The 17,217-nt window shown below is 37.9% G+C and overlaps 1 protein-coding gene across 1 annotated transcript; it reads left to right on the plus strand.

The window, feature by feature from the left end:
• Positions 1–1,122: 1,122 nt before the first annotated feature.
• On the plus strand, positions 1,123–5,711 carry LOC105051621 (uncharacterized). The gene is made up of 2 exons (XM_010932147.4): positions 1,123–4,131; positions 5,189–5,711. The coding sequence occupies exons 1-2, from the start codon at positions 1,149–1,151 to the stop codon at positions 5,596–5,598; spliced, it is 3,393 nt and encodes a 1,130-aa protein (XP_010930449.4). The 5' UTR covers positions 1,123–1,148; the 3' UTR covers positions 5,599–5,711.
• The last annotated feature ends 11,506 nt before the right edge of the window (positions 5,712–17,217 follow it).

Raw genomic sequence — 17,217 nt, forward strand, 5'->3', positions numbered from 1 at the left:
CTTGATTTAGTATTCTAGTTCGGAACCGTGAAGGCATTAAATGCCGTACCCAGGAACGTTTTTTTTTAAACATCGACGGTTGCATGAATCTGGTTCCGGTCGGGTATTGGTCTTCCAGATACACTGCAAACAGTGAAAAAAAAAAACTAGGCATTGTGCCCAGGAAAAAAAAAAAGGAAAAAAAAACTAGTCATTGTGTGTTGGATAATAATATTCTGACAAAGTGCAAATATTAGTGTCTCTCTCTCCCCCTAAATACAGCGAAAATTTCTTAGCCCACACTCTATCCTATACGCATGCATCCTGCCTCCAATTGAGAGGAATCACGCCTGTAGACAGACTAAGCCTAATGCTCACGCGCGGAACCGGTATGCCAAGAAATGAGGCTGGAAAGGAAGAGTTGCCTTGAGTATCATCTGAACTAACGTTCGGTCATCTCATTCTCAACCTCATAAAGCATGCGTACACTATGGGGCAGTGGCATGTCTATGGAAAAAGAGGATGGGAGACTGGGCATTTACTGGAGAATATGTGATAATATTTTTAATTGAAAATCTCATTATATTTGTTTGATTTATTTCGTGGACCTCTGATTTGATGATAAAATTTCAAGTAAAGAGATATGCAATGTCATTAGGCACAAGTTGTTCTTTGGTCTTTAGACTTTGGCATAGAGGAAACTTCGGGCGGCCGCTGTTCCAACCGTCAAGTCTTTCAATAAACATTAAAGAAAACATGAGTCTAACATGAATATCACATTTTTTTTAAATAATACAACTTGTGTTGACAACATGCAACACGCATTATCATAAAGCCCATTAGGATCCAGCTGTTCTAGGTCTTGTCATAAAGAGAAGTTCAAGCGACCAGCCGACCACCATTAATTCCAACCACCAAGCCTCTGTTGAACATAAAATAAAATATAGATCTAACATGAACGCCAGCTCGATGCGGAAAAAGGAAACCAGGCATGAAACTACGCCCGCCCACTATGATTTTTGTTTGATGTAGACCATCTGCTTTTCCAACCCCGTCAATCCTTCCTCTCATATCCCCAACCGAATGTAAGTAAGTCTATATATAGGGGTTGTGGAATGGAATGACAGCAAGCAGAGCCAACGGTTGCGGCTTGCCCCTAGAAACAAAGGATGTCTCTCTCGCATGCTCCAAGCTCCAATTCATTTGGGCCATATGTTCTCATCTTTCTCTCCTTCTCTTTTATCTCGTTTTCCTTTCATCCTACGTCCGCTGCTACCCTAACCTTACAAAACCACACTGACCGGCTGGCCCTTCTATCCTTCAAGTCCTTGTTGTCCGATCCCTTGGGATCCTTGGTCTCATGGAACAACGAATCACTCCATTTCTGTAACTGGTGGGGCATCACTTGTGGTGGCCGACGGCACCCGCTACGTGTCACCGCCATAGATCTCGAGTCCCAGGGACTCGCTGGTTCTATATCACCCTCCTTAGCCAACCTTACCTTCCTTAGACGAATCAACCTAGCAAACAACCGATTCCATGGACAAATTCCGGCAGAGCTCAGCCTTCTTCCCCGGCTTCAGAACCTCAACCTGAGAGTAAATTCACTTGAAGGAGAGATTCCATCCAATTTGAGTCACTGCCCCAACCTCGAGTACCTCAGCCTAAGGAACAACATGCTTCAAGGAGAGATACCCAGAGAGTTCAGCTCCCATCGCAAGCTCCAAACGCTGATTGCCAGCAACAACAATCTTACAGGTCGCGTCCCGCCTCTGCTGGGGAGCAGTCCCTCCCTCACTGTCCTTCATCTAGGATACAATGGTCTTACAGGAGGTATCCCACCTTTTCTTGCAAATAGCTCATCCCTTCTTGTTGTCAATCTTTCAGGCAACGGGCTCATTGGAGAAATCCCGCATTCACTTTTTAATAGCTCGTCCCTCCAAGTCATTGATCTTTTTAACAACAGACTGACAGGTGGGGTGCCAACCTTCTCGATGATCCGTGCTTCTCCGCTCTTCCTTCTTGGTTTGTCAAAAAACTTACTCTCAGGAAGCATCCCTCCATCAATGGGAAACCTCTCCTCACTCCAGTATCTTTACCTTGCTGAAAACAACTTGGAGGGAAGTATTCCAGAAAGCTTAGGCAAGATTCCGGGCTTAGAAGTGATCGACCTATCCATAAACAACTTGTCCGGAAGAATGCCACCACCACTTTACAACCTCTCGTCACTCGCTTATTTGGGTGTGGGCGGGAACCGGCTCTTCGGGACCCTTCCACCAGACTTAGGCGTCACGCTTCCAAACCTTCAATCTCTGGTCATGCAATCCAACCTATTTCATGGGCCTATCCCAGCTTCATTATACAATGCTTCAAAGATTCAAATGCTCGATCTAGCCATGAACTCGTTCAAAGGGTTACTGTCCCCCAGTGTAGGATCCCTGAAAAATCTAGTCGAGCTAAATCTTGGGAGCAATCAGCTCCAAGCCAACGTTCGGAGCGTCCTCTATTCTTTGACCAATTGCACCCTTCTAGAGAGGTTGTATCTCCAACACAATAAGCTTGAGGGCACCCTCCAGGTGTCAATAGGCAATCTCTCCACAAAGCTTGAGAACTTGTTGATAGGAGGTAACCAAATATCTGGAACCGTCCCACTTGAGATTGGGAAACTTGTCAGCCTTACCGTTTTGTTTATGAATAAAAATCTTTTTACAGGTAGTGTCCCTCCTACCATCGGAAGGCTTCAGAACTTAATTCAACTAGACATATCTGGAAACAAATTTTCAGGCCCCATCCCATCTTCTATAGGAAATCTCACCCAATTAAATGAGCTTTACATGCAAGACAACGAACTGAGCAGCAATATCCCTGCAAGCGCCGGAGAATGTAGAAATTTGAATATATTAAACCTTTCGAATAATGCACTTGTTGGACCCATACCAAAGGAACTTGTTGCTCTCTCCTCACTAGCACGAGCCCTGGATCTATCGTATAATAATCTCTCTGGGCCAATTCCCATGGAAGTGGGTAGCTTGATCAACCTCGACTGTTTAAATGTCTCCAATAACCGGTTGTCAGGCGAAATTCCTAGCATTCTCGGTGCTTGTCAGCATTTGGAATACCTCCACTTGGAAGGCAACTTCTTTCGTGGAAGCATTCCACAATCCTTCATTAGCTTGAGAGGTGTCAAGGAGCTGGATCTTTCTCGAAACAACTTGTCTGGGCGAATTCCAGAATTCTTTGGGTCCTTTAGTTCTTTGCAGTATCTAAATTTGTCGTTCAATGACCTTGAAGGCGAAGTGCCTAAGGATGGTGTCTTTGGCAATTCCAGTGAAACTTTTGTCCTTGGGAACAAGAGGCTTTGTGGAGGCGATCCAAAGTTGCAACTACCACCATGCTCAATCGAAGCCTCCAAAAGAAACATATTCAAGAAAATTATCATAATCGCAAGTGTTGCAGCAATCTTATTCTTGTGTTTCCTGGTAATTCTTTTGCAACTGAGGAAGGGACGGGAAAAATCTCCATCTGTGCCCTCCCTGGAAGACAAGTACAGAATGATATCTTATACTGATATCCTCAAAGCTACTGATGGATTCTCTTCAGCCAATTTGGTGGGTACCGGAAGTTCTGGTTTTGTATATAAAGGGAAATTGGATGGTGAGGAGAAGTTCGTTGCTGTGAAGGTATTTAACATCCAACAAGTTGGAGCTCTGGAGAGTTTTAAAACCGAATGTGAAATCATAAGAAATGTTCGTCATTATAATCTTGTCAAAATCATCACTTCATGCTCAAGTATGGATTCTTCTGGTAATGATTTCAAAGCTCTAATCTTCGAGTACATGCCTAATGGGAGTTTGGAAGAGTGGTTGCATCCTAGAGCTCAGGAGTGTGATCAGACAAGAAACCTAAACCTGACTCAGAGGTTGAACATTGCCCTTGATGTGGCTTCTGCGCTATGTTATCTACATCACAACATTGAAGTGCCAGCGATTCACTGTGATCTAAAGCCAAGCAACGTTCTTCTTGACAATGACATGACCGCCCATGTGGGTGATTTTGGGCTTGCAAGGTTCCTCTCTACTTCCGGCTCTACAACGTCCGAAAAGTCAACAAGCTTAGTGGGGATAAAAGGAACGATTGGATATGTTGCACCAGGTAAAATTTGCATATATTTCCCCCACCCAAACCACCCCCCCACCTTGTTGCTTCTTCCTTCCAAAAATTTGGCATCAATTCTAACAACTCTCTGGCTCTGATCTCTCCTGCATAATACTAACTTTTTTACATTATTTTTTTTCTAGTAACAACTAGATATAGAAAACTCCTTCATAGTAGGGATGTTCCATTTAAAATTAAGTGATTGCTTAAAATATATGATCTCTTGTCAATGGAAAAAAAAAAAAAAACTATATGGATAAAATAAAATAAGACAACATTAATGGATGCAAAGAGAAAGATTATATGGTTAGTAGCTTCTTCACTTTCGTCCTTTTATATTCAAAGCAGTTTAATTTTTTTATTTTTTTCCATATGAAGGATAGAAATATAAAAGATTGCTTATATCTTTTCAGTGCCTAAACTTTTGGGTATTGGAATAAATTATTTTTTATGCATGCATTTGTTATTACCGTAAAAAAAGAAAATTATCTATTTTAAAATTTCCTATTCATACACGATTTTTAAATCTTTAAAAGTATTTCTTAAATAAGATAGCAAAAAGAAAAAACTCAAGAAAATGTTTTGCCATTTGATTGATGTTTTATGTCAAAAGAATTGTTGAAATAATTAGTGTAGAATATTGCTTAAAATATCTAATGATAGCAAATGTGTAAATACATGACTTCAATAAAAACAATAAATAATTTTCATCGACAAATTTTGATACTCTTTTAAGCATTTATTGTCTCTGGTTAAATTAATGAATGTATAATTAGCCCCCAAATGAAATCTATCTCCTCCCTTGTCAGTTTTCTTTTTCGAAAAAATAATCTATTGAAATAATTATTATAAAATTAGTATCAATTAGTTTTGATACTCTATTAGACATTTGCTATCTAATAAATGTATACATTGATTCCTGGATGAAATTTCTAGCTCCATCCCTATCAACTTTCCAATTTTCATTTTTTTTTAATTTTCTTTTATAAGCAATATCCTTTGTATGTGTATATCAATTTTTATATAATTAAAAGTGTGATCATTTAAAATGCAGAATATGCAATGGGTAGCCAAATATCCACACAAGGAGATGTGTATAGCTATGGAATACTATTGTTGGAGATGCTTACAGGAAAGAAGCCTACAAATAACATGTTTAAGGATGGCTTAAACCTTCATAAATTTGTCGATATGGCTTTCCCAGAAAGTGTCATGGAGATTTTGGATCCACAAATTTTGCAAAATGAGAGTGAAGAAGTTGATGGCAATATTAGAAATGATAATTTTAGTAGGATGCAATTGAGGAGATGCATAATTTCATTGATTAGAATTGGTCTCTTGTGCTCCAAGGAATCACCAAATGAACGACCAAGAATGAGAGATGTCACCACCAAGGTTCGTGTGGTCAAAGAAATGTCATCAATAGTTGAAATTAATGAAGAGGGAGCAAATTTGCCAGAATGAATAGAAGTGCACTATACATGGGTTATCAATGTTTAATAAAAGAGTTTCTTGTAACTATCGCATTTTTTCTAAGTTCTTCTACTTATTCTTTATATTTCTTTTTTCAAATATGTTTGCCCTGTCATCATATTATGTACTTAATGAAGCTAGCATTGATTGAGAGTAAATATATTGAAGTTTTTTAGAAAGAACAAATGAAGTTATTTAAGTAGAGGAGTGTCAACATCCATGAATGAAATCAATTTCAAGAATCCTATAAAAGGGAAGTGTTAAGAAGCACAAAGTCCCCACATCAAGTGGGCACAATTTTTTTTATTATTGTCCCAACTTGATTAAATCAATTTTTTCTATATGTTCACACATAGATGAATCAAGTGTTTTCATCTTTCAATAAAGAGTAAAGATTGGACAAGGTCCAACAAAAATATGGATGAATCAAGATACACCAATTGATTCAATAGAGTCCATCTTTCTGCAAAACATGAATTAGAACTTATCTAAATAGCAACACCCCTCCTCCTTTCATAAGGTTGCACTTGGCAGGAAGAGGAGGAATTTTGTGTTATCTTTATTGGCAGATGGAACTGACCCCTCGGCACAAAATAATGTATCTAATCAGTTCCATTCTTACTTCAATGGTTTATTTGGTGACTCAGTGGATCTGATTGTGATTATAGATTGGAACCTTCTATATAAAGATCAAACTATAGACTTGCAATCTTTGGTGGATAGCTTCTCCCTAAAAGAAATTTGGGACGCTTTGTTTTCATTAGGAAGCACTAAATCCCTTGGGTCCTATGGATTCCCACTTATAGCTGTGTCGAGTTTAATTTACTTATAATCAAATATAATTTATCATTTTGATTTAATTTTGGCACTGAACTAGTCACAATCATGCTTCATCGATGGTAAGCCAAACATATGCCATTATTCTACCAATGGCGAGCAACCATATTATTATATTTCAACTCATAGTTAATACACCATATTTCACATACGGCAAACTAGTCCAAATGCTTCTCCTTTTTCCCACTTTTATAATTTTGCAAAAATTCAATTTAATTATGTCACAACTATGATTATGTGCAGTTCATTATCTAAAATTGACTATTGATATCTAGATTTCGATGCTCAAGTGGAATTTAGAGCATTTCAAAAACTTGGGGATCCAACTGCAAGAAGACAAGTAGTCTGATACAACATTGCAATGGTATCTTTCACCTCTATGTTTTTTATTTTCAAAACTAGTTACAGCCATGATCTATTTTGTTATAAGCTAAACACAATACTACACCTCAACCCAAGCTAACCTAATACATACACCATATTTCTTGCATATTCAACCAATCCAGATACCATCCATGCTCCATCAAACAATTATATTAAAGTCATGATTTTTCTTTACTCTTCTATAATCAAGCACCAATTAATAAGGTTCATTTAATACTCAACTTAGTTTCCTTATAGTCTATGCAATATTAATTTATCAACACATGATATGCATATCAATATATAAAATATAAACAGTCATGCATGTGTGTGTGTGTGTATATATATATAACTTTTTATAATCATATGATTGTGTTAAAAAATTCTTACCTCTACAGATAACTAGCTGAAATATTGCAATCATTGACTAGCTCTTAGATCTACGAACTTAAGAGCAAAGCATTCCATTCAATACTATCTTGCCTAGGCAACTGCTCACTTACGGAGCCAGCCCTCATCATTTAAACATTATAAATGTTCAAGTGTTGCTCCTAGATTGATTTTGATGATTACAAAATAGTTTGAAGGGATACAAATATTTTTTATTTTGAAAAAGTCCTTATGCTCTACAGGGGCAAAATCGTAATTTCATCAAAACTCTGATTTGATAGTATCATCTTGTAGAGCAAATGATTTGTGATCTATTGATGAAGATTTCATTATTTTTGGACTTATATTTTTGAAGTTATGAAGGTTTGAAGTGCATGAGTCGACTCATAAGTCGACTCATGGCACAATAAGCTGATTGGCACGCAAAAATCCTGTTGGCACGCGACCTTTTTTGGCTTGGCACGGCTTGTGAGTCGACTCATGAGTCGACCCACAAGGCATGAGTCGACTCATGAGTCGACCTCTGTTAGTGTGGGCCAAAATTTTCAGAAACTTGTTTTTCTGGATGTTGCATCAGAGGTCGACTCATGAGTCGACCCCTGAAGTATGGGTCGACTCATGAGTCGACCCCTGCGACAGGATTTGCCTGTAACGGCTAGTTTTTGGCCAGATTTAGTTACTTTTAATGCTCACCTTTTGTGCTCTAACGGCTCTTTTTCTGCCTAGTTTGTTTTCCTTTGTTTCTTAAGGCTATAAAAGGTTTCAAAAGGTGGAAAACAACAAGGAGAAATATCAAATATCCAAGAGGCATTCAAGAGATTTGAAAAGAGAAAAGAAAGAGCATTCAAGAGGGCATTCAAGTGCATTCAAGAGAGGATTTCTCAAGCCAACTTCTCAATCTCATTCAAGAGCTCATTTAAAGCCTTCAAGAAGCCTTCAATCAAAGCTCACCAACTCCTCAAGCTTTTATTCCTTTTCTCATCCATTTTGAGGAAATCAAAGAAGGGCTTCTTCTTTTGAGTAAAGCGTATTTATTGTTATTCTCGCTCATTTAAGGAGCTATTCTTGTACTTATTTGTGCTCTAAACTGATTTTATCTTGTGAGTAATTGTTTTGTTTTGGAGGGTTTTCAAAACAAGGGAAGGTTGATCCGAACCTGAAATCGGAGTGTATTGGGTCGGTTTGTACCCGAGAAATAAGTGAACTAGCTTGAGATAGCTAGTGTCGGAGGTTCCGACGTTTGTATTCGGGTTGAATACAAAGTATAGTGGATTGGAATTTCCAAGTAGAAGCTTGGAGAGTGGATGTAGGTGCAAGGTTGGCACCGAACCACTATAAATCCTTGTGTTTGTGGCATGCTTTATTGTTTCTCTTTAATTCTCCATTATATCCTTGCATTCTTGCTTTAAGCAATTAATCTCAAACTAAAGTCTCTCTCCTCATTCATCAAGCTTTTGATATATATTTTTCATAAGTAATTAGTTAAGCTTAAATTTTTTAAAACCCAATTCACCCCTCCTCTTGGGTTGCATAGCTGGGCAACAAGTGGTATCAGAGCCCGGTGCTCTAGCCCTTCTTTGATCTAACAATCAAAGAGCCAAAGATCTATGGCAACCCACGTCGGCACTTCTCTAGCCGAGGGGCAATCCACCAACCGACCTACACTTTTCAATGGGTCTAATTACACCTATTGGAAAGCTCGGATGAAGATATTCATACAAGTACTAGACTATGATATGTGGAGTATCATAGTGAACGGTCCTCACACACCCACCAAGATTATAGATGGTGAGGAGTCAACCAAACCCGAAAGAGAATGGGATGAGGTTGATAAGAAATTGGCACAATTAAATGCTAAAGCTATGAATGTTCTTTATTGTGCACTTGATGCAAATGAATTTAATCGCATTTCTACCTGTGCATCTGCTAAAGAAATATGGGATAGGTTAGAAGTAACCCATGAGGGAACAAATCAAGTAAAAGAGTCCAAAATAAACATGCTTGTACATAAATATGAGCTATTTAAAATGGAGCATGATGAGTCCATAACTGCTATGTTTACTCGTTTTACTGATATAATTAATGGTTTGAAGAGTCTTGGCAAATCTTATACTAACAGTGAGCTTGTAAGAAAAATTCTCAGGTCATTGCCAAGAACTTGGGAAGCCAAGGTGACTGCCATCCAAGAAGCAAAGGACTTGAACACTCTACCTCTAGAAGAGCTTCTTGGATCCTTGATGACTCATGAGCTTAGCATGAAGCAACATCAAGAGGATGAAGTCAAAAAGAAAAGAACCATTGCCCTCAAATCCACAGCTTCTCCTGATGAAGAAATTGATGACACAGAAGATGAAGAACAGGATGAAGAGATGGCACTCATCACCCGGAGATTCAAGAAGTTCCTAAGAAAAAGGAAGCAGGGGATGAGAAAGAGACCTTTCACAAAAGGGGAACAAAGCAAAGAGAAAGAAAAAGATCAACCCCTTATATGCTATGAGTGCAAAAAGCCGGGGCATTTCAAATCCGAATGTCCACAACTGAAGAAAGGTCCCAAAAAGTTTAAGAAGAAGGCAATGATGGCCACATGGAGTGCGAGCGATGACTCAAGCTCCGATGAGGAGACTTCAACAGAACAAGCCAACCTGTGCCTTATGGCACATGAAAATGAGGTAATTTTGAAATCCCTAGTGAATTCACTTTTGAAGAATTGCATGAAGCCTTCAATGATTTAATTGATGAATTGAAGAAACTAGGAATGAAAAACAAAGAACTGAAATTGAAAAATCAATCCTTAGTAAAACAAGCTGAAAACCTTTCAATTGAAAAATCCACTTTGCTTCAAGAGAACCAAAGCCTAAAGAATGATATTAACAAGCTGAAACCTATAGTAGATAAGTTCACCTTAAGTTCAAACAAACTAAATATGATTCTTGAAAATCAAAAGGCCGTATATGATAAGGCTGGACTTGGTATAACCCCTTAAAGAAAAAAAATTTCTGAAAAATATTTATGTAAACTATTCAAGTAACAAGTCTGCCAATATTACTTGTTTTAAATGTGGTAGAATAGGACATAAATCTTACACTTGTGCAAACACAACTATAAAGAAAATATGGGTTCCAAAAGGAACCATTTTGACTAACCAAAAAGGACCCAAGAAAGCTTGGGTACCTAAAACAAAAACTTGACATTGGTTTGCAGGTGTGTCTAGCATCCCATGGAGAAAACAGGAAATGTATCTGGACAGTGGATTCTCGAGACACATGACTGGTGATGAATCACAATTCATCACGCTTGATGCTAAGGATGGAGGGATGGTCACCTTTGGAGATAATGGCAAAGGAAAGATCATCGGGATAGGTAACATTGGTATCACTCCCTCCAAATATATTGAAAATGTTTTGTTAGTTAAAGGTTTAAAGCATAACTTACTTAGCATTAGTCAATTTTGTGATAAAGGGTATAAAGTTGTTTTTGAATCATCTGTTTGTATTGTGATAGTCCTATTAATGATGGCATCAAATTTATAGGTCATAGACATGGCAATGTTTATATGGTAGATCTAAATGATTTAGCCAAATTAGACATGCAATGCCTAGTATCCTTAAATGCTAAAATTAATGAGACTAGTTGGCTTTGGCATCGTAGACTTGCTCACATTAGCATGCATTCTCTTTCAAAATTAATTAAGAAAGAATTAGTTCATGGCTTGCCTAAACTGAATTTTGAAAAAGATAGAATTTGTGATGCATGTCAACTAGGTAAGCAAACTAGAGTTTCATTTAAATCCAAAAATATTGTTTCAACTTCTAGACCTTTAGAGCTTTTGCATATGGACTTATTTGGACAACTAGAACCACTAGTCTAGGAGGAAAACGTATGGTTTTTAATTATAGATGATTACTCTCATTTTACTTGGGTTTTCTTTTTGGCACACAAAGATGAAACCTTTCATATTTTCACTAAATTTCATCGAAAAAGTCACTAATGAAAAAGGATTTTCAATTCAAAATATTAGAAGTGATCATGGAACTGAATTTGAAAATCAAGACTTTGAAAAATTTTGTGATGAAAATGGAATTGGCCATAACTTCTCTGCTCCTAGAACACCCCAACAAAATGGGGTAGTTGAAAGGAAAAACAGAACCTTAGAAGAAATGGCCCGTACCATGCTTTGTGAAAGCAACCTTCCAAGATATTTTTGGGCGGAAGCTATTAACACAGCATGTTACATTCTAAATCATGCTTTGATTAGACAATTTTTTAAGAAAACCCCCTATGAACTTTGGAAAGCAAGAAAACCAAATATTGCATATTTTCATGTTTTTGGTTGCCGATGTTTTGTATTAAATAATGGTAAGGAAAGACTTGGAAATTTGATGCAAAATCAGATGAAGCAATCTTTCTGGGTTACTCCTCCACTAGTAAAGCTTTTAGAGTTTTTAATAAAAGAACCCTAATAGTTGAGGAGTCCATTCATGTTGTCTTTGATGAATCTAACGATCTTCCTTCAAGGAAGAATGAGGGTGTTGATGATGCAGATCCATTAATAGAAGGTATGAAGGAGATCACTCTGAAAGATTAGCTACTCCAGAGGATAAGGGACAAGAAGACAAACAAGATGAGAGAGGTGAAGAAATTCAAGAACAACCTCAAGGTACAGATGACCTACCCAAGGAATGGAGGTATGTTCACAATCACCCTAAGGAGTTAATTATTGGTGATCCTATGCATGGGGTAAAAACCCACTCTTCACTAAGAGAAGTGTTTAATCATTGTGCTTTTGTATCTCATCTTGAACCAAAAACCATTGAAGAAGCTGAAAAAGATCATAATTGGATTAATGCAATGCAAGAGGAACTTAATCAATTTGAAAGAAATAATGTTTGGACTTTGGTTTCAAGACCTAAAAACTGTTCAATAATTGGCACAAAATGGATCTTTAGAAACAAATTAGATGAGCATGGTAATGTAATTAGAAATAAAGCAAGATTGGTTGCTAAAGGATATAATCAAGAAGAAGGAATTGATTTTGATGAAACCTTTGCACCTGTTGCTAGATTAGAAGCTATTAGACTTCTACTTGCATATGCTTGCTTTATGAAATTCAAATTATTTCAAATGGATGTTAAAAGTGTATTTTTAAATGGATTTATTGCTGAAGAAGTTTATGTAGAACAACTCCCTGGATTTGAAAATCATGCTTTTCCTAATCATGTTTTTAAATTAAATAAAGCTTTATATGGATTAAAACAAGCACCTAGAGCATGGTATGATAGACTAAGCAAATTTTTACTAAATAATGGTTTTTCAAGAGGTAATGTAGATACAACCCTCTTTATCAAAAGAGATCAAAATGATATGTTAGTTATACAAATTTATGTTGATGACATAATTTTTGGGTCTACTAATGAATCTCTTTGTCAAGACTTTGCTAAGCTTATGCAGGGGGAGTTCGAGATGAGCATGATGGGAGAACTCACCTTCTTCCTCGAACTCCAAATCAAACAATCAAAAGAGAGAATCTCCATCGCCCAAAGCAAGTACACCAAGGAACTACTCAAAAGATTTGGAATGGAGAACTCCAAACCCATTGGCACACCAATGAGTCCCTCATGTAAGCTTGACAAGGATGATGAAGGTAAATGTGTAGACTTAAAATACTATAGAGGCATGATTGGATCATTATTGTATCTAACTGCAAGTAGGCCTGATATCATGTTTAGTGTTTGTTTATGTGCTAGATATCAATCTAATCCTAAAGAATCTCATTTGAATGCTGTTAAAAGAATCCTTAGATACTTAAATGGTACTCAAACTTTAGGGTTATGGTACTCTAAGGACTCACAAATTGATCTATTAGGATATTCTGATGCTGACTTTGCTGGATGTAAATTAGATAGAAAAAGCACAAGTGGAACTTGTCAATTTCTTGGAGTTAACCTAATCTCATGGTTTAGCAAGAAACAAAATTCGGTAGCACTGTCTACGGCTGAGGCCGAATACATTACAGCCGGAAGTTGTTGTGCTCAAATCTTGTGGATTAAGCAACAACTCGAAGACTTTGGAATTAAACTTAATGAAACACCAATAAGATGTGACAACACAAGTGCCATAAATCTATCTAAAAATCCTATTCAACACTCAAGATCCAAACATATTGAAATAAGACATCACTTCATAAGAGAACATGTTCAAAACAAAAATATAATTCTTGAATATGTTTGCACCGAAAATCAATTAGCTGATATCTTTACAAAGGCCCTTAGTGAGGATAGATTCTGTGAAATTAGGAGAAATCTAGGAATTCTTGATCCATTTGCCTGAATTAATTTTTCAATTTCCAATGATTTATTGTCAAAATTTTTTAGAGCTTAATTTCCAACACCTTTCTTGGTCCCAAAAGCTTAAGTTTTTATTCTAAAAACTTATCTTAGAGCTAAACTCTTCTCCCCAAATTTTAAATTTTTCTGGAATTTATCCACATTTTTCCTGATTTTTTGAACTTCATGAGTCGACCCCCATGAGTCGACTCAATGGCAAACTTGTAAATCCCACCAACTTCCAAACGGGCTTAAGGTTTTTATATAAGGATTGCTGTTCGTGAGCCGACCCACACGGTCGTCTTCTTCCTTCCAAAACCCATCCTCCCCACTTCCATTAGCTCCCATTCCAAGACTCAAGCTTGTGGAACTTCTCCCGCCTTCTCTCCACTGCAAATCGCCTCTTGGGGAAAGGTCTTTTTGTGACTTCTTCCCTTGTTCATCACGGTTGGAGCGTGCCCTAGCACTCCACCGTCCCTCTCAAATCCACCCATTTTCTCCACCATAATTCCATTTCACTCTCTTGTGATCCTTCCTCCACTCTTTCACTTGCTCCTCAAGTCTCCTCGCCTGCTATTGAAGAGATTATGGCTCCAAAGATGAAGCTTCCCCAAAGGAGAAAGTCTGTCCGAGAACTTGAAGAAAATGTCAGAAAGAAAAGGCAAGCGGCACAGTCCTCCACTGCTCCCACTCCAACTTCAGTTCAAGGTCCTTCACATTCCTCTCAAAGCCCCAGTAAGAACCCTCTTTCAGATAGAAAAGTAGAAACGGGAAAAACATAGACTTCCGGTTCTTTGAAAATGAGGGATTTTCTTTTGCAACCAAGATCAAAAATCAAGGATGGAGTTTTTACTGTACCCTTAAAGAAGTCACCTATGTTGACCTAGTTAGGGAGTTTTATCAGAATCTAATTTATGGAAATGGGTCAGTAACTTCAACTGTAAAAGGGATTGATATTTGTCTGAATCCTGTTATCTTGGGGGAGATTTTACATTTGCCTAGTGAAGGTTATGCATATATGGAACTCCCTGTGAAAGAAGAAGGTGTTAGTGTTATTCTTGGGGTGCCTACCAAGGGAATCTGAATAAACTGGAAGCAAAGATATTACCTATAGAGATGAGAATTTTACATCAAATGGTCACCAAACTCTTCTTCCCTAGGAGTGGTAGGCACGATCTACTGTCTGGCAGGGATATATGTATTATGTTTCACATTATCACACAGACCCCCCTAAACCTCCCGGCACTTATGATTGAGGCCATGAGAGAAACTCTGAACAGATCTAAGGCACATTTGCCTTTTGGTATGGCCCTGACTAGAGTATTTAGGAGGTTTGGTGTTAGCTGTGAGGGGGAGGCTCCTACCAAGCTATCTCATGTTGACACTTTCAACCTACACACCTTGCACCGAATGGGTTTCACAAAGACTGGTGGTGGTTGGATCAGGGGAGCTGAGGAGAGAGCAGAGGAGAGAGCTGAGGAGAGAGCAGAGGAGAGAGCTGAGGAGACAGCTGGAGACAGAACTGAAGTCAGAGCTGAAGAAGAAGAAGGTCCATCATCTCCTATTCATGACTTCAGGGCAGCTTCACCAGATATACAGTTCTTTCCGGATCCAGAGGCTGGCCCTTCGGAGTTTACCAGGATGCCCACACCAGTGCATCAGCCAGAGAGCAGAGCACCTCCGTCAGAGTTCACACTGTCTGATGATCAGATTGAGCGGATTTCACAGCGTGTGGCTTCATTATTGTCTAGTCAGTGGAGCAGTACTACATTTGCACCAGGGGTTACTTCTTCTGATCAGACTTTGACTCCCCACATCTCCACAGTGTATCAGATGATGACAGATCAGTCCATCCGGATTCAGCAGCTTGAGGACTCTATTTTGAGATTGACTGGCAGAGTCCTTGACTTGCAGGGGCAAGTCTTTGACTTGGCCCATCCTCAGCCACAGGAGTCTTCGATTGAGGTCACTGATCTCACTGCAGAGGCTGGCAGACTTAGAGGAGCTCTTGAGGGCGGTTATGAGTTACTAAGGAAGGAGATCAGAGGATCGAGTGACTATGCGACTACCCAGTTCACTGCTCTTCTTCAGGCTGTTTCCAAGGCACTGACTGTACTTGATTCCATCAGACTTACCCTTTCTGTTCAGTCCCTAGCTTCTCAGCGTTCTCAGCCACCCAGTTCCTCCCGCTCGCCTGCTCGTACCAGTACTTCCACTCGTGCCAGAGGCAGACGGGGTAGAGGACGCACTTCTGATTCAGATCCATCTGCTCCTTATCACATTTCTGATGATTCCGATCATTGATTTATCTTGATCATTTCTAGATCCTAGGTGTTAGTGTTTTGTCCTTTCTAGGATCTGTATTTTGGGGCCATGTATTGACATGTGCTAGTTGGCTTTGTATGTTATGATCTATGTACTGAAACAATTATGGTTTTATGATATCATCTTTTTTTTCTTTGTAATGATGTTTATCATACTTTGGTTATATATTTCTCCTTTGTGGAATATTGTCTTCTCTTTGTGGTATTATCATCTTATGATTACTGTTAATAGTTGCTACATTAAGGGGGAGTAAACTCTACAGAAGAAGAAATTAAAGAATGCTTCACAAAAAGGAGGAGTTAACCTTGTATGATGATGTCAAAAAGGGGGAGAAATTAAACAAAAACAAATCCATCAAAAGCAAAAACTACAAATTATGATTATGAGAAATTAATAAATTGAAAATTTTAAGTACAAATCCCAAGTATACTGCAAATAAGTACCTTTTAAAATTACTTATACTCTGATTTGCTGTAAACATTTGGATATGCTCTGATAGGCTCCAACCTACTCTGATATATTGAATACATTGCTCTGATACATTGAAAAACTGTTTTTACTACTCTGATACATTGCTAAATTTTTCTCTGATACATTGTAAAATTGTCTTTCCTACACTGATACATTGCAAGATTTTCATTTCTCTTGCTCTGATACATCTTAAACTTAAATGCTCTAATACTCTTTCCAAATCAACTATTCAATATGCTTTGGCACACATGACTAGTTTTGAGAATTGAGAAAATTTTTCAAAATACAGTTTGCTCTGATAATAAAATCAAATTTTCTGCTCTAACACCAAAATAATTATTCAATGAGCATATCTTCTAATCTTTAAGCAAATGGACAAACTATTTATGTATATAACCATTTGTATCACATGCCAAAAGAATCATACTCTTTTCAAGCATATGCACCTAAAATGCAATCTTTTGAAATTCATGATTCATATAAATGCTTTTGTTCAAATATTTTGCCATCATCAAAAAGGGGGAGATTGTTGCTCCTAGATTGATTTTGATGATTACAAAACAGTTTGAAGGGATACAAATATTTTTTATTTTGAAAAAGTCCTTATGCTCTACAGGGGCAAAATCGTAATTTCATCAAAACTCTGATTTGATAGTATCATCTTGTAGAACAAATGATTTGTAATCTATTGATGAAGATTTCATTATTTTTGGACTTATATTTTTGAAGTTATGAAGGTTTGAAGTGCATGAGTCGACTCATGAGTCAACTCATGGCACAATGAGCTGATTGGCATGCTAAAATCCTGTTGGCACGCGACCTTTTTTGGCTTGGCACGGCTTGTGAGTCGACTCATGAGTCGACCCACAAGGCATGAGTCGACTCATGAGTCGACCTCTAT

Source organism: Elaeis guineensis, chromosome 9, assembly GCF_000442705.2.
Source record: "Elaeis guineensis isolate ETL-2024a chromosome 9, EG11, whole genome shotgun sequence".
In the NCBI taxonomy this organism is placed as follows: Eukaryota; Viridiplantae; Streptophyta; class Magnoliopsida; order Arecales; family Arecaceae; genus Elaeis; species Elaeis guineensis.

Excerpts from the sequence above, each read along its gene's own strand:
- LOC105051621 (XM_010932147.4), top strand. The coding sequence starts at position 1,149 with ATGTCTCTCTCGCATGCTCCAAGCTCCAATTCATTTGGGCCATATGTT. Across the intron at positions 4,132-5,188 it reads GATTGGATATGTTGCACCAG|AATATGCAATGGGTAGCCAA; the intron begins GTAAAATTTGCA and ends TTTAAAATGCAG.